At 42.5% G+C, this 18,202-nt stretch overlaps 1 protein-coding gene across 1 annotated transcript in view; it reads left to right on the top strand.

Moving 5' to 3' along the window:
* Nucleotides 1-12,598: 12,598 nt before the first annotated feature.
* The window catches only part of Smap1 (small ArfGAP 1), a 99,577-nt gene continuing 93,973 nt past the window's right edge, over nt 12,599-18,202 (top strand). Inside the window, exon 1 of the mRNA XM_036168424.1 lies at nt 12,599-12,943. Coding sequence (XP_036024317.1) covers nt 12,826-12,943 — 118 coding nt within the window. The 5' untranslated portion in view covers nt 12,599-12,825. The remainder of the gene's footprint in view (nt 12,944-18,202) is intronic.

The following is an 18,202-nucleotide window of genomic DNA, read 5'->3' as shown; positions in this document are numbered from 1 at the left end:
CTTCATTTGTAAGTTACCCCACAAAATAAACCTCCCTTTTAACTACGTGGAGTGGCCTTAATAATTTCACCAATATATAATATATATTCTTTTGCTTAGATTTTTTTTTTTCTTTTGGTTTTTTGAGACAGGGTTTCTCTGTAGCTTTGGAGCCTGTCCTGGAACTCACTTTGTAGACAGGCTGGCCTTGAACTCACAGAGATCCACCTGCTTCTGCCTCCCAAGTGCTGGGATTACAGGTGTGTGCCACCACCTCGTGGCATTGCTTAGATTTTAATTGCATGTAATAATTTTGAGACCCATGTGTGTTGTTTTGGGCATCAATAGTTTGTTCCTTTTAATTGCTAAGTAGTGTTCCAGAGTGTAACGTCACTAATTCTTCACTAGTTCTCTTGTGTATGAATGCTTAGATTATTTCTAGGCTTTGGCTAGCATGATGGTTATTTTCATTGTCAACTTGACTATATCAGGAATAAACTAAAACCAAATGGCTGGGGATACTTGTGGAGGATTTTTTTTTTCCTAATTAAGTCACCTGAAGTGGGAAGACCCACTTCTACTTTGGATCTTTGAGGTAGAAATATCCATCTTCAATCTGAGCCTCACTTCTGCTGGCAGCCTATATTAAAGGACATGGAAGAAGGAAGTGTGTTCCTGGCCTTCTTGCTCTCACTCTTGCTAACAAATCTATTCCTTCACTAGCGTAAAAGCCTACTTCTTTCAGATTCTAGCATATACCAAAGACCAACTGAGATACCCAGCCTCGTGGACTGAACAGCTACTAGATTCTTGGACCTTCTATTGGTAGACAGCCATTGCTGGACTAGCTGGACCACAGCCTATAAGCCATTCTAGTAAGTAACATCTATCTATCTATCTATCTATCTATCTATCTATCTATCTATCTGTCTGTCTATCTATCTATCTATCTATCTATCTATCTATCTATCTATCAATCAATCATCTATCTATTCTATGGGTTCTATTCCTCTAGAGAACCCTGACTAATCTATCTATCTATCTATCTATCTATCTATCTATCTATCTACCTATCTATCTATCTATCTATCTATCTATCTATCTATCTATCATCTATCTATTCTATGGGTTCTATTCCTCTAGAGAACCCTGACTAATCTATCTATCTATATCTATCTATCTATCTATCTATCTATCTATCTATCTATCTATCAATCATCTATCTATTCTATGAGTTCTATTCCTCTAGAGAACCCTGACTAATACAGCTAGTATAATAAAACTGTTATGAATGGCCTTATATAAATCTTTTTGTGCATATTATTTTTATTTCTCTTGGAGTAAAATAGTTGGAATATAGAAGTAGGTATATCTAACTTGTTTTCCAACATGGTTACACAATTCTATATTCCTGTTGGCAATGAGAGTTTTAGTTGTTTACCTACTTAATATTAATATTGTCAATCTTGTAAAATATTCAGTCGTTCTAGCAAGTTGAAAGTGGCACCACACTGTGAGTTTTATTTCTATGTTCCTAATGACTAATGATGGCCTTATTGGTCACTCACACATCTCTTTTTGTATTTCTTCTGAATTTTTTAGTATTTTATGAGTCCTTTGTCTTTTTCTTATTGTCTTTTGAATTACTTATACATTTTTCTCAGCCATCTTTTGTCTTCTTCATGTTTTTCAAATATGTCTTGGTTACTTTTGTATCACTGTGACAAAATACCATGACCAAGGCAACTTATTAAAGAAAGGGTTTAATTAGGTTCATGGCTTCAAAGAGGTGGAGTCCATGATGGCAGAGCAAAGTCATGGCGACAGGAACAGCTGAGAACTCACAGCTGGATCTGAAGCAGGAAGCTGAGAGAGCACTGAGAATGCCAGGAGGCATTTAAAACTTCAAGGTCCAACCCTCTGACACACCTCCTCCAACAGGGCCACCCTCCTAATCCTTCCCAAACAGCCCACCAACTGGGAGCCAAATATTCAAACATATGAGCCTGTGGGGGCCATTCTCATTTAAACTACCACACCCTCTATATCTAGTCTGCCTTTTTTTTTTCCTTTTAGAAGGGCCTCATGTATGCTAGGCTGACCTCAAACTCACTGTGCAGCAGACAATGGCCTTAAACTCTGATATTCCTGTCTCTGCCTCCAAGTGCTGGGGTTAAAGGTCTGAGTCACCACAGTTGTGTTGCATTTTATGTTGTTTTGAAAAGCAGGAAATTTAAAATTTAGAGATGTTTTATTTTCAATTTTTTTCTTCTGTGGCCAGTACATCTTCTGCCCCAAGAAATCTTTGTCTATTCTAAGGTGACAAGGGATTAAACAAACAATTTTAATTTTAAGAAAGCTATACCAGTTTCTTCCCTCCTGATAATACATTGTTACTTTTAGTTTAAAGTTACAGAGATGATAATTTTGGTAAGAAGGTAAATTCTCCTGATCCTAGGAGAAAATTTCACATGTGTGTAAAAATGACTCATCACCATGAGGTTGCTAAATGCCAAAGGCCTGCTTTAAAGGAATGAATTCTTTTAAAGACTAGGAAAAAGAGGCCGTGTTCTTTCATGAGCTTAGTCAGTGCACTATCACAAAATGCCTTGGGCTAAATTGCCTATAAACAAAATGATTTTGTTGCTCACTGTTTAGAGGATGAGAAGTCCAAGGATGGACCATCTAGACAGTATGTAGCTCACAGATGTCCTCCTCTCCCTGCCTTCTCATTGGTAGGAGCTTGAACCGCTAGTGTTAGGCACTAATCCCATCCATGATTATTCTGCCCTAATGATCTAATCTCCCATAGCCTCCCCACTTAACATAATCAACCTAGAATTTAGCTTTCCATGTATTAATGTTGTAAGGTCACACATACTCAGATTGGTGCTCATTATCAGCAATGGCAGTTCACTCCCTAAATCCGTCTCTTTTTGATTTTTTTTTTTTTTTCTGATAATGAAGAAGAAAGCATCGGAAGACAGATACATAGCCATCAGAGAATCTGAGGGAAAGCTGACTAGTCTATCTGTAGAAAGGACCAAAGCTGGAGTGGCTGAGGGGCTGAGAGAGCAGGATGCCAGGACTAGGTTTCCGTGCAGATGAGTGACACCCTTCGCCACAGCCCCATTGCTTCTGCTTGCTGATGGTCCTCTGAAGCTTGGCTCTCAAAAGAAAAGTATCGGAGCTGTCACATGTATAGGACAAGGGCTGCGGATGTCAGTCATTTCTCGAAAATGCACTCAATAGGGAAGAGGAGTCATTCATTCTTCAAAGTAGAACAGAGGCATTGCTACTACCATAATAACCAGGGCCGGATTCAAGGCAGAGGGCCCCCCTCCCCCCATCTATTGTCCATGTATCTTCGATTTATGTCTCTGTTTATATAAAATTAAATAACGTGTCCACTTACCTTGGAGTCTTTCCCCCAGTGAGCCTGTAGAAGTTAGATCCCTGCTCAGGTCAGATCTGGGAGAGCAGAGTGCACCCAATCAGGCCTCTTTAGGTTTTGTTGGTGGTGTCATTTTCAATTTTGATGTTGACAGCACCTTTACAATTGCTTAGAATTTACCTTTCTAAACTGAAGTGTGGATTCTGTGAAATGTATTATTAAGTGGGGGAAAAGACAGATGTACCGACTAACATATGGTGTTTGATCAAGATTGGAAGTGAATTAGAAGTGATATAAATAGGACCGGCAAGATGGCTCAGCTGGTAAAGGTGCATCCTGCCAAGCCTGACGATCTGAGTTCAATCCCCAGAAGCCATAGGGTGGAAGGAGAGGATAAATTCTCATGAGCTGTTCTCTGACTTCCACACCCACACCACAATGCTCAAGTGTGTCTACACACACATATAAATACATACATACATACATGCATGCATACATACGTACATACAAAGAATTTAAAAGAAGTACTACAAGCAGGATTTATAAAACAAAATTGCGTATGTTAGATTGCATGTTTTAAAAAGTTACTTTAAAAGTTATGTTTCAGCTGGGCATGATGGAGCATGCCTTCAATCTTCAAGAGGCCTCAGGCAGGAGGATCTCTGTGTGTTTGCGGCCAGTCTGGTCCATATAGGGAGTTCTAAGGCTACATAGTAAGAGCTGTCTCAAATATAAATATATATATTTGTATGTATCTCAAATATAAATGTGAAGTGGAATAAGGTAGGAAAGACCAATTATTAAAAACTGATTTATTTAGTGATTTACTTAAAAGAACAATTGCACTGCTTACTTGCCAAGCATGACTTCACTTCCTACCTGGAACAGAAGGACCTGGAGGAATAGTGGAAACAATAGGTCATGGCCCTTAACAACCTGCTGACTGCCAAGTATGCTTCTGTCAAATCCTGCTTGCTTGCCTGTCCCACCTTGTGATCTTTAGATTATAAAACGATAATATAAACTGGACTTTCAGGAGCTGTCCTAGCTTTGGTCTACCCGAGACGTCTCCTCTCTTCCACTCTCCTTGGTGACGTAGGGCTTGTTCTGGAAAACTTCCTGCAACATCTATATAAGTTGTGTTTCTTCATTTCACTTCCAGAAGCTGAATATTGTCATATACAGGTAACAACATTCAATCTCATTTACTCCTTCAGTCTTTCAGCAGATATTTGTTGAGCGCATGAGGGCATTTGTGGGTATTCGCCCTGCATTGAAAGTACTGGGCAAGCTGGTCTTTGTGCAAAATAGTCTGGCAGCTGTTAGAGAAGTGATGAGGTTGTGACTGTTTCGTTTCCTGTTCTTGTGGATTGTTTGTTTGCTTGTTTGGGGGTGTGTGTGTGTGTGTGTGTGTGTGTGTGTGTGTGTGTGTGAGAGAGAGAGAGAGAGAGAGAGAGAGAGAGAGAGAGAGAGAGAGAGAGAGAGGTTGATATATTGTGCACCCCAATAAACTTATCTGGGAGTCAGAGAACAGAACAGCCACTATATTAAACATAGATTTAGGCAGTGGTAGCCCATGCTTTTAATTCTAGCATTCAGGAGGCAGAGATCCATCTGGATCTCTGTGAGTTCAAAGCCACACTGGAAACAGCCAGGCAAGGTGATACATGCCTTTAATCCCAGGAAGTAATGGCAGGAAGCAGAAAGGTATATAAGGCGTGAAAACCAGGAACTAGAATCTGTTAAACTTTTAGGCTTTTAGCAGCAGTTCAGTTGAGATCCATTTGGATGAAGCCACAGAGGCTTCCAGTTTGAGGAAACAGGATCAGCTGAGAAGTTGGGGAGGTGAGGTAGCTGTGGCCTGTTCTGTCTCTCTGATCTTTCAGAATTTACCCCAATATCTGGCTCTGGGTTTGTTTTTATTAATAAGATCTTTTAAGGTTCATGCTACAAGAGAGAGACAAGGTCTCCCTACATGTAGCCCTGGTTGGGCTATATTCAAACTCCTCATTCATCAGCCACTACTCCTTGAATGATATAACTGCAGCTGTGCACTACCACCCCCCTCTTATTCACCATTTCTTACCCCACAGTACTTGGAACATAGAAGGAACTTACAAATCTATTGCCGGCTGGCTGGCTAAATGAATGTGAGGAGTGGTCAATCCTCCTGTCCAAAGACAGTGGGTTGGTGAATGTACAGGATGGGAAGGGGCAATTTCAGACAAGCTGCCCACAGTTATTTAATTGTGCTTTAGCCAAGTGCTTAGGAGAATAAATTCTAGAAGTCAAGGGTTTCCACAGTCAGACATGAAGACAAGCTACCCCATCCATGGTTGGATCAATCCTTTGATTTTAGATACAGATGAGGATTGCTTTTCTGGTCTCCACAGCTTCATTGCATTCACTAAAGGATTGTCTGTGCTCTGCTGGCTACTTGTAGTAAGGATGACCACAAAATACATTTCAGTGTCTCTGTTGTGCTAAATGGATGAGGAAGTAGGAATTTGAGAAATTCTGTTTCCTATGGTGAGCAGTGGAATGTTGTGAATCCTTGGACAAATAGGCACTTGCTTCATAATGAGCATTGGGAAAGAACTCATTTCTGAAGAAAGGTGGGGAAGAGGTGTGTGAGTTATCTTCAACAGAAACTTTACTCTTGGATCACTGAGTGGGTAAAAGTCATGTCACCAAACCTGATGACCTGAACTTGATTCTTGGAACCCACATGATAGAAGGAGAGAGCCAACTCTCAAAGGGCATCCTTTGACCTCTACAGGTACACCATGGCAAGTACACTCACACAAACACACATAACACACAAATAAACACACATAATTACTTATATGTATGCATATGTAACATATATGCATATAAATATTTCACTATTTCACTCTTTCTATGAAGAAGAGTATACCGGTACTTGATCATAGATCATAAAAGTGTTCTATACAGTTTTAGGAACCACAAATAGCCTTCTCTGATGTAATTTTTTTCTTTTTCAAAAATTTTTATGTATCTATTACCCAAACAGCCAATTCACTCAATTTAGAGGAGGTGAAAAACAAGTTGGATTCCCAATTTAAACATGACCAATTCTCCAGGGTAAAGACTTTCAGCTCCATCTGGTGAGACTGATGGATGACCATGACTCATTGGTGAGCATACACAGTCAGTTCCATTATGTGTGAATCCCTCCAGACTGAGCGTGATTCTCCTTCAGTGTCCTGGAGCTGTAACTGATTTTGTGAAGATTTCAATCTGTGTGGGAAATGGGGTGATTTTGTTTTTTGGTTTTTCAAGACAGGTTTTCTCTGTGTAGTTTTGGTGCCTGTCCTGGATCTCACTCTGTAGACCAGGCTGGCCTTGAACTCACAGAGATCTGCCTGCCTCTGCCTCCCGAGTGCTGGGGCTAAAGGTGTGCACCACCACCACCCAGCTGTGATTTTGTTTTTATTTCTTGTATGGAAATTATTTGATTTTGAAAGTTTTGTGGGATGGCATGATGAGAGATGGAGTCAGGAGTAAGAGGCATAGTAGCAGAGGGAAGGAGAGAAGACCTCTTTGTGTGACTTTAAAACTGGTGTGTGTGTGTGTGTGTGTGTGTGTGTGTGTGTGTGTGTGTGTGTAGGAGCACATTCCACCATATGGATGGTGTGTGTGTGTGTGTGTGTGTGTGTGTGTGTAGGAGCACATTCTACCACATGGATGGTTTGTGTGTGTGTGTGTGTGTGTGTGTGTGTGTGTGTGTGTGTGTGTATGTGTAGGAGCACATTCTACCACATGGATGGTTTGTGTGTGTGTGTGTGTGTGTGTGTGTGTGTGTGTGTGTGTGTAGGAGCACATTCTACCACATGGATGGTGTTATAACATGGATGTGGAGGTCAGAGGACAACTTGTGGGAGTTGGTTCTCTCCTTCCATCATGTGGGTTTTGGGGACCAAACTCAAGTTGTTAGGTTTGATGGCAAACGCTTTTTCCTGCTAAGTCCTCTCACCTCTCAACAGCCTGGTGATGAATCTTTTAAGTAAAAAAACAAAACCCAAACAACAACATATGTACTTATCCTCAAAGGCAAACTTGAAGGCTGTGTAGAGAAGTGACAACATTTTGTCCAGGTATCCCCTGCATAAAACAGAACACTAAACCTGGAGGAGGCAGACAGTGCTGCCCCTTATCACTCTGCTTACTGTTGTCAGGCCTGGATATAATGGTGGCAATGCTGCTGAGTAGGAAGTCCTTGGTGAAGGGGATATATTGCTAAATGAGGGCGACAGGCAGTAGGACTATGAATGGGCAGCGTGCCAGAAGGGCTGGTGCCACCACTCAGCTCCAGTGTTGCCAGACCAGAGGGCCTGCCCTTCTCCGCTTGCTCTGGGTTAATGGCATCTCAACTTTACCTGTCTCCTGACTTAGAAGTCTTGGTGTTATTCTCACCTCCTTTCCCTCACTCCCCACATACAGTCAGCCTCCAAATCTGGCTGCTTCTAATTTTAAAATGTCACTTGATTCTGTCTCTCTCAGATCCTATGCTATTTCCTTAAAATAGGCCTTCATCATATCTTCTTTGGACTGTTACCATAGCAGTCCTATCATCTGTTCCTCTGATAACAGATTCCCCCATCCAGGCTCTCGGCGTTGTCACGTATCACCGAGAACAAAGCCGTTGAAGTCATCCCCCGCCTTGCCCCCTGTAAAAGCACCTATTGACCTCTTGCCCCAGCATTCAAACCCTATAGCTTGTTTCAAAGCTTACACTCCTTGGCTTTAATCTACCTTTTGTGCCATGGATCCTGTTCCACTTTCACGTTCTCCATATCCATTCCAGATTCCTGTAGCCTCCTATGGTCATACGTCTTTCATGTAATCTTGTACTTTCGTGAGTCTGTATCCATTTTTAAAAAGCCATTCCATTCTCTTTTTTCCATCTTCATTTTCTTGAATTCCCACATGTACTCAAACCAAGTTTAAGCACCATCTCCTCCTTAAGTCTTGCTGTATTCTTTCCCAGGCTATGTGGCATTCAATTCCTTTTGTTCCATGTTTTATAGCTGCTACAGCTTTTACAGTATACTTACGTTTTATTGATATGTTTGTATTGAATAGTAGACAGTAAGCTTTTGGTTACTGTTGGGAGAAACCAAGAAATATTGGTAAATGAGTACAATGTTGTTTATCTCCCCAAATGCTTTGTTTCCACTCTCTTCCTTTCTTCCTACTACAACCTTAAAATACAATCCACTCTAACCTCCATGGCTTCTAGATTGATTAGCCAGAGCAATACTTTTCAATAAGGTAGCCATTATTCACCTATAACTATTCAACATTTGAAGTTTGGTTATACCAGATAGGAATGAGCTGTCAGTATAAAAAGTATATAAAACATGTTGTATATTGATGACAATATGAAAACAAACATTAAAACATCTCTATAATTTTCTATAGTTCTTACATGTTGAAATGATATTTTGGATACATTGATGTTAGAATGTGCTGTTAAAATGAATACCTGAATATCAGGGTTATTTTTTTCCTTCTGTTTTTAGATGTAGCTGCAGAAACATTTAACACTGTGTATGCAGTATGAATTTTATATCCATTGGCCCCTTCAGTCTATCCTATGGGTCGTTCACTGGTGGTGAGTCTGCTTTCTGCTGTCTGAATACTTACAGTGCTAGGTGAGTTTTTAGAGGGCAGATGGGGACATCAAAAACAGTGTTTCATAACTGGTTATTGCTGGACTAACTTTCCCAAAAGGCCTTTTTGATGCTGCTGCTCTCTAAACTATAGATTCAATTGCCAACTGAGTTAAGATAGCATTGTTTTGCCTGGCTACCCAAAAGTCTTCCATAACCTTACAGAATTTGACTTATCCAACCTTGTCTCCTCCTCCACCCTTCATGGTACCCCTGGCTCCTCTGTGTTTTCCAAGCTACTGGAGTTTTTGTGTGTGCATCTCTTCTTCAATGCTTCTCACCCTAGGAACTGGAGTCACTTTTCATTCTGTTTATTGGAACACTCTGAGGTCCTCCTTGTTATTTGTTCAGAACTGTGTGGCTTAAGCTTTGATTTGCTTAAATACTAAGCATCTTTGTTACAAGTCATTAGGATCTGGGATGGATCTTTCCAGGTTCTTGGCCTCTTATTCAAGAATGAAGTAAAAGCTTACAGAAAAGTTGTAAAAGTAGCAAGGAAATTTAAAAGCCAAACAACAGAAAAGACCAAATACAGAACAAGGGAGCAGCAGGCTGTGTGAGTGAGTGAGGATACTCTAATTAGTATTTGGGACTTTCTTTTATGGGGTTTGAAAAGATGAGGAGTGTAGGAATGTAGTTTATGTAGCCATTTACTAACTGCATGTGTCCCTTCCCATAATGCATCTAATTTTAATAATATGTATGCCCAATTATGCACAGGCATCAGATGATAAATAAGAGGGTCTTCCTAAAAGTTCACTTGGGGACACATTTTGCTTTATTGAACATGTACACAAAACTTGTTCAGCCTGATTGGTCCCCTGCCCATACCCAGACATAACTGGGAATATACTCGAACAGAAACTGTCCAAATCTGATGGTTGTCTGGGGAGGAGCAACTTCTGCTTTGATCAGTGTGGGGTATGCTCTCAGCTTGATGCAGGGGGGCAGGGTCCCTAGGTTGCTCACAGGTTACTGGGTTCACTGTTCAGAGAGGGATGAGTGCATATTATGTTCAGGTAAGACTCCTAGGCTGCCTTTTAGAAGAGGGACATTCACATCACATTCTCTCTCTGAAAGGCTCAAGAACCATTATGAAAGGTTGTGAAAGGACTGTAAGAGGCAGACATAGGAGAGGACCAGAGCAAAACACTGGGCATGATGGGGCCAGTACAGGCGCAAACTCAGAGCAGCTGTGGTTGCCTGTAAAAAGCCAGTGTGGCCAGCATGGTGGGTGGGAAGGGCTTGTGGACCCCACCACTATATGATTAGCTATTGGCAGTTGATAGCTGCTGAAGGATGGAGAATTTATTTTCATTAAGGATGTGGTCCCTGGTAGGTCCACCATGCTCTAGTGGATAGCTCCACACCCATGAGTATATGGGCAGTATGAAAAAAAAAAAGATTTGGTGAGTTTTACAAAAACAAACAAAACAAAACACACACACACACACACACACACACAAAACAATAAAAGACAAAAAACTCCAAAACCAGAGGACAGTAAGTTAGAGGTTGATCTGAGAGGAGTTAGAAGAGAAGTAGAGGGCGAGTATGATACAAATACATTGTCTATATGAAATTCTTAAAAAATTAATAATTTTTTTAAAAAAAGAATAGGGATATACATATAGCCTGAGTCAAGTGGAGTCCCAGATTGCTAAACTACATTCCCTGTGTTGTCTAACTTATCTTGTTGCCATATTGTGGCGGCTTGAATGTGAATATCTCCCATAGGCTCAGATGTTTAAATAATTGGTCCCCAGTTAGTGACACTGTTTGGGTAAATTAGGAGGTGTGGCCTTGCTCGAGGAAGTATGTCCCTTGGACTAGGTTTTGAGTTTTAAAAGCGTCTATAAGTTCCCAGTGTGCTCTTCTGCTTCCTGGTTGCACTCCCAAGATGTGAGCCCTCAGCTTCTGCTCCACATGCCAAGTCTGCTGCTTGCTGCCACAATTGACTCCTATCCCTTTGGAATCTTAAAACCAAGAGGGTTAGGGAGAGTGTAACACTGAGAATCCTGCTTATTGCCAGTTTTAGCATCTCTCCTACCACAGGCCCAGGCTATGTTTTATCTGCTTACATAAGCCCAATATAGTATTGCTAATATTAATCCACAGCAAGCCAAATCATTCCAACTGTTTCACTGAGTTCAAACCCAGTGAACCCGATGGGTTGTAATTGGAATATCTTCTCTTTCAGCTGGTCTTTTCTTTTTCTTCCTTCCTTCCTTTTTTTTTTTTTTTTTTTTTTTTTTTTTTGGTTTTTCTGTGACAGGGTTTCTCTGTGTCACTTTGCACCCTGTCCTGGAACTCACTCTGTAGATCAGGCTGGCCTCAAACTCATAGAGATCTCTGCCTCTGGTGTACACCACCACCGCCCGGCTGCAGTTTTCTTGTTTACATCGTATTGTGTAGGAAGACCCTCTGAACCAAGCTGCCACAGTCTTCAGGAGTTCTGCTTGGCCTGCTTGTAAAGGATCATCACAGCTAGGCTGGTTGACTCTTTATCATAGTAGAAGGGACCCGTATCAGAATATCCAACCACCCCTCAATCATTTGTATGCAATTCTGCCCTACTTGCAGCTGGTCTTGGGGAGGGCCTAGAGGATATAGGTGTGGGGAAATGAAAGGAGGCAGTTGCATGCTAGGCTGCCGTGGAGAATCCATCATCCTTGCTGGGTGAAGATCTTCCAGTGTGGCTACTCTAAGGTCAACTGTGCTCCTGCCCACACCCCTTACATTACTCTGTAAGTCTAACAAGCTCATTGGTTCCCCTGGATGAACTTTGGTGGGATTGTACCTAAGTTTGTCTTTGGGACCTTAGGAGAAGAAATAGACTTTACGTAAGTTTCTCCCAGGGAAGGACCCTAGCAGCACAGTTTCTTGCCGAAGTGACAACCCTTCGATATTTTGCCCCTTGATCACTTTTCCTCTTCCTAGATAGGGGTTATTGCCTGGTTTTCACTCTTCTCCTGGTAGCATGGCCACGTGACTTGACTCTTTTGTCTCATTTATGTGTATATGACGCTATCAATACCACTGAATGTGTTCGGGTTAAATGAGCGAATAGTTAATGCCAGAGTAACCACCCAGCCCCAGCATGTCACTACTAGGTTACTTTTCCCTAAAATGTAAGACACATTTAGCCCCCATTTCCTTCCATGCGTATCTCTGGGTTCTAGAATACTGTTTCCAAACTGCCAATGCACAAACATGGGATCCATCTATACATACACCCAAGAGTACTATAATTTGAGCATTGCCAGTGTTGTGTAGGGAAAAGCAAAGGCCAGGAAACAAATGAAAGTCGCCTCCTGGCAGAAAGGCTTCCATTTCCAGGTTTCCAGAGACCTCAAGCGACAATCACGCCTCAAGAGTGGGAAGGAACCTCGACCTGGCCAAAGCCAGAAGGTTTCGGGAAATCACCTTGGAACAGACCCCCGCCCAGCACGCAAGGAGCTCGGCGCATGCGCAGCGCCCGCCGCTCCGTCCTCCCGGAAGTCGCGGCTCTTTCCGCCCCGCCCCTTGCCGGCTGGGGCGGAGCGTGCGGCGGGCCGGGCGAGGAGGCGGGACACGTCGGCGCTGCCACGGCCGCCGCCGCCCCTCCTCCGGTTCCAGCCGCCGCCGCCGCCGCCGCCGCTGCCGCTTCCTGGGCCGAGCCCGTCCCGCGGCCCCAGCGGCGCCAGGTGCCTTCGCCCGCCTGGGCTCCGCCAGCACCGTCTCCGCCCGCGTCCCGGCCCCGCCGCCGCCGCCGACATGGCGACACGCTCCTGCCGGGAGAAGGCTCAGAAGCTGAACGAGCAGCACCAGCTCATCCTGTCCAAACTGCTGAGGGAGGAGGACAACAAGTACTGCGCCGACTGCGAGGCCAAAGGTAGCGCGGCTGGGTGGCCGCTCGGCCCGGGGCCTCCCGCGGCCGTGACCTTCCCACCCTCCGCGGCGGCGCCTCCTCCGCGCCGGCCCTGAGCGGAGGGCGGGCGGCCTCAAGCCTCCGGCTCGGACGGAGGTCGCGCCGGCGGCGGCGGCGGCGGCCTCAGCCAGCCTCCGGCTTCCGCGAGCCGGCGGCGGCGTCGCGATGCTGCCACCGCCTCAGGGCGCCGGCTGGGTGGTGCTGATGAGGGTTCGGGGACTCCTCCTGCCTCAGCCTCAGCTGCTCCGTGGGGTGGAGCCGCCCTTAGGTCCCTGTCCCCTTCGCGACCCTCCCGCGTGACTACGGCCTCCCTCTCCCCAGGGCCGCGTCCCAGGTGGAGCCCTACCTGCCTGCCCACCTGACAGCTTTTGCACAGGGCGTTTGCTTCTGTTTCGGGGGGTGGGGGGGGGACGGGACGGGACGGTGTCTGGAGATTTCACTGCCCAACCTAATCGGGAAAGGCTCTCTATTATTTGTATATACTATGTATAACATAGACACATCTGTTTACTCCGGATGTTACAGTGAAGGGGAGTTTGATGGCCTGTGTCGCGTGGAAAGTGGGCTATGTTCATAAAGAGTTTAGTCGTTAGATCCTCCCAGACGACCCATTGGAGAATAAGTGGACACTGGTCTGTCCGCTTGATAAACGTGGAAGGTGCATTTTAAAGATACAGAAATGAGGAAAAAAAACAAAACAAAGCAAAAACCACCACCACCACTAATTTTAGTTCAGTTGGAGGGCTTCTGCTCGAGCCTTTGAAATAGATACACTATTTTTAGCTGATAGGTTTTGTTTGGAGATGTGATTTATTTTTAATGTCTTGTAAGTAATATCATGGAGAGGCATGTTGCAGATTAAAAAAGCCAAGCCTCACATGTAGTTAGGAAACTATTTATTATAAGTACATTTATTTGATTTTTCTCTGTGAAATAGGTATTTGCTCGAAGCAGAGATTGTCTCTGGGAATGCTGCTTAAGATTTCTGCATTATTTAACATACTTTTCTTGAGGTTTTACTGTTTTCTCTCAACACTGCAAAAGAGTCCATTGTAGGCTGGGTGGTGGTTGAGTAAATTGAGTCTCATAGTGTCAACATTATTTCTCTTGTCATAAAAGCTACTGGCTTACTGGAAGAGAATCACTTATACATACTTTAATTAGAAATTTTATGAAGCACTTTTCAATATTATAGTAACTTGACTGAGTCATCTGTATAGTTATCCTATGTAATCGTTAGGCAAGACATTTAAAAGAAAAGGCATGCCTGATTTTTGTGGTAACATTGTTTGCTTGATACTTGGTTCTGAATATGGTTATTTGGAAACACTTCTGTATTGAAGCTCAGTTACTTGCTTGTCTTTTTACTCCTAACACACTCAAAAATGGGTTTTCAGAAACTTAAAAAAAGGGGGGGCTAGAGTTAGTGTACATTTTATATCATCTTGAGTCAGAACATAGTTAAGATGCTGGTAAATGTGAAAGCTGTTCTTAAAAAGTAAGTGATTCAGGGCTGGAGAGAGGGCCGTTGGTTAAGAGCACTGGCCGCTGTTCCAGAGGACCTGGGTTTGAATCCCATTGCCCACACGACAGCTCACTCTGTAACTCCAGTTACCAGGGATCCTGTGCCCTCTTCTGGTCCCTGTAGCCAGCAGGCATGCAGGTGGTAGGTACACAGACACATGAAGACCCATACTCATTTTAAAAAATTAACCAAGTCAGTAATTTCCTTTTGTGTATAGGAGTAATTTTAAATTTTCTCATTTCTTTCTCCAAAACAGTATTGCAGAAAATCAGATTTTCATTAAATGTATTAATAGTTTTTCATTTATTGTTTTTGAGAGGTGGAATGAAAACAGTCATATTCTTTAATTAGGTTAAGAAGTTTTACTTCGGAAGAGTAGGCAACATTTGTTTTGATCATTGTTGTGTAACTACTGAAGTCAATCCATATGTGTTGAATGAACAGCTTTATATTTTGGTCTTATTTTATCACACACACACACATTTCTTTTTTTCTTGAGAAGTGGAGAAAGTGGGATAGACTTGTATCAAGAGCTCAAGGGTGCAACTTGAAGGTCATGAAATCTGTTGTCATGATTCAGAAAGTTTATTATTTTTTCTATTAAATCTAGAATAATGCCAAAACATTTTTTGTAAATTATTTCATTGTTTTATCTGGGTACTTCAGGAAATATTCATAGGTACAACCATTTCTAGGCTCGATATTATAGGTGTGTGTGTGTGTGTGTGTGTGTGTGTGTGTGTGTGTCTGTCTGTGTGTCTGTGTGTGTCTGTGTGTCTGCGCACGCACACTTGTGTGCACGTGCAGGCACATGCTGATGGGTGCAGTGTGGGATCAGACACCAGTGATTTCTACATGGTAGAGAAGTATTTTACCACTGCTACATCTCTGGCTTTTTTTTTTTTTTTCCTTTTTTTGTAATGGGTTATATGTAGTCCTGGTTGACCTGAGTCTCATGATTTTCTTGTCTGCCTCCTGAGAATGCATTGCTACACACTGTATAACTTTAAATATATTTTTGTAAAGTTTTTGTGCCTTTGTTATGGGTGAGCTAATTGTGGCATATTCTTATAGTAGAGTTCTTGGCTTTTGTATGATTTTTGAATCTGTTGTTATATATGCCAATAACTAGAATAAATGTAGGTTGTTAAGTTCTGATTAAATGTACTCGTGAAAGACATGAGGATCTTATAGATCAGTTAGATTCCATTCTGTATAGCTGTATTTTGTATCAATGCTCCCTTCACTGAATAGTAATTGCACTGAACTTTTACTCTGTCTTAAAACTATTTCCTAGTTAATTCTGTTTCTTACTTTTAAAGACTTTTCCCCATTATTCTTTGAGAACATGTACTTAAACTAAAGCTTAGGGTTAATGGTTGCCCTGTTCTGTTGTCTCCTGATAATTAGTAGAGGAATGCCAGTTGGATTTTGACATTTTCTTAGTCACTAGCTTGTATTTCCTGTACTGACAGTATTAGTAAGGAAGGAGAACGTGATGGCACAGGTGCTGGCTAGTTCCTACTCTTGACTCTGTCCTTCAATGAATTGTGCAATTGGCGAGTAAGAACTGCCAGGTGGAGCTGCACATTTCTGCCTGTCTTTGTGACTCTGTAGGAGTTTAAAAGCTGATCTCCTGGTTAGTAATTGATGGCAGTATGTAGATGTAACCGTCTTGTTAAATAAGAAACACAGAGCCAAATACAGTTAATAGCCAAGAGGTCAGAGCAATAGCTGAGAGCTGAAAACCTTACCCTTCACTGCTGCTCTGTCTTTCCTCTCTTCAAGAGACCTACTTCCTGTGTCCTGTCTTTTATATAGACTTTCTGTTCTGCCTTCTCATCACTGCCTGTCTGTACAGACCTCCAGGTCTCCTATGGTTGGTATTGAGATTAAAGGCGTGTGTCGCCATGCTGACTGTATCCTTAAACACACAGAGATCCTGCCTAGCTCTGCCTCCCAAGTGCTGGGATTAAAGGCGTGCACCACCACCGCCCAGCTTCTGCTATGGCTTGCTCTGACCCCAAGGCAGCTTTACTAATATACAAAAAAAATCACATTTCAGTACAAATAAAATATCACCACAGCAGTATGGGGCAGTGAGGATATGAAGTTCCCTTTGTCACCTTAAATTTAGTTTCAGAATTTAAAACGTCATCCATAAGTAATACTGGTTTTGATATTTTAAAATACATTAAAATTAGAATGAAAGTTAATCTCTTGCTCAGTAGAAAGTTATAGGGTAGTCAAGAGGCTCAGGCGTTTGAATCCTGTAGTTTTGTTCAGACTTTGTAGTATCCAGAGGGTAAACTGCTTGATCAAGCACTTCTTTATTTCACATGTCTTAAGGACAGTTCATCACTGGAGCTTTGGGAGCAGAAACATTTGTAAGACCGAAAAGAGTGTGTTTAATGGAGACTGCATATTCAGAAATGAGTAATTCTGAAAGTGTGCTAAGTGTAAGACTAGCAGCTACAAGAAGTAACCCTGTTTTCTTTTCTAGCTCTTTCCCTGGGCCTTGATGTTTGCCCATTGGCTCTTCATGACTCCTAGAGTGTTGCCTTCATGCCTTTGCACATACTAGTAGTCCTGGTCCTGGTCCTGGTCCACCTCTGAGCCTTCTGCCTTTTTTTCCTTTTCCTTGCTCAGCTTATACTCATCTTTACATTTTGCTTAAATGTCCTTTCCAGGGAAACAGTTTCCCTTCATCCTCCCAGACTGAGTTGTGCTTTCATTTGTACATTTGAGACATTGCTCTGAATCTTCCTTACCACAATTATAATTAGAACATTTCTGAAGTAGTGATTGGGCACTCCATATTTCTGTTGAATTATAACTTTGAAGGAGAAGAGATCTTGTTTGTCTTGCGCAGAGTAGTTTCTTCAGCCCTAAGCACAGTGAATGACATTTGGTAGGTAAATGGAACTCGGCAAGTACCGTTTGGTTGTATGAATGAATGGAAGAATGAACATGGAGTCAGTGGCAGGAAGCTGGGAGTCTGAATGAGAGTACATCTGTAAAAGGGACTGGCATTTGTAGTAACCCTGGTAATCACAGGAACCTTGTGAGTTAAGTAAGGTACGTAAGTGTGCTTTCACTAGGTAGAGCAGGAATTAGGACACATCTATATGTATACACAGGGTACCTACCGTATATGAAAGACTGAAGTGTTCCTGTATGCCATTTTATTTTGGTGAGCTGTCTTTAAATATGACCCATATTTGATAGTGGCAAATCAGGAAGAATCAGGATGGTAGAAACGGTCGGGGAGTCACTGAGTGGTGATGTTTCCTGGTCGGCAAAGGACAAGGGTAAGGGCAGTTCATGTAATGCCAGTGGAAGAGCCAGGGTGTAGAGCAGGAAACAGCCACTGTATCTATTTTTTGTCAGGGTCTTAAGAAATCATTAGGAAAGCTGCAGGAAGTCAAACTCGGGAGTCACTTGCAAAACCACACATCTGCCAGTGTTGCCTGGTTCTCACAGTTGGTGATAGGGCGGAGGACTGAGACACTGTCTATTAGACATTTTTTGTCAGTTGTCTCTGATGTAGGGTATGGCTGTGCTACACTTGTGCTTTTCATGTGCTTGGACTTGGCAGAATCTAATCTGTACGGACACCTTGCCTTTTGGGGAGTCTTTTCTCTTTCTAATCTCTTCAGAAAGTAGAAACAGCTGAGCTTGTTTGCTTCTAAGAGCCA

Source organism: Onychomys torridus, chromosome 18 (assembly GCF_903995425.1).
Source record: "Onychomys torridus chromosome 18, mOncTor1.1, whole genome shotgun sequence".
NCBI classification, from domain to species: domain Eukaryota; kingdom Metazoa; phylum Chordata; class Mammalia; order Rodentia; family Cricetidae; genus Onychomys; species Onychomys torridus.
The sequence above is the reverse complement of the archived record's forward strand: the minus strand, read 5'-3'. Positions and strand labels throughout refer to the sequence as shown.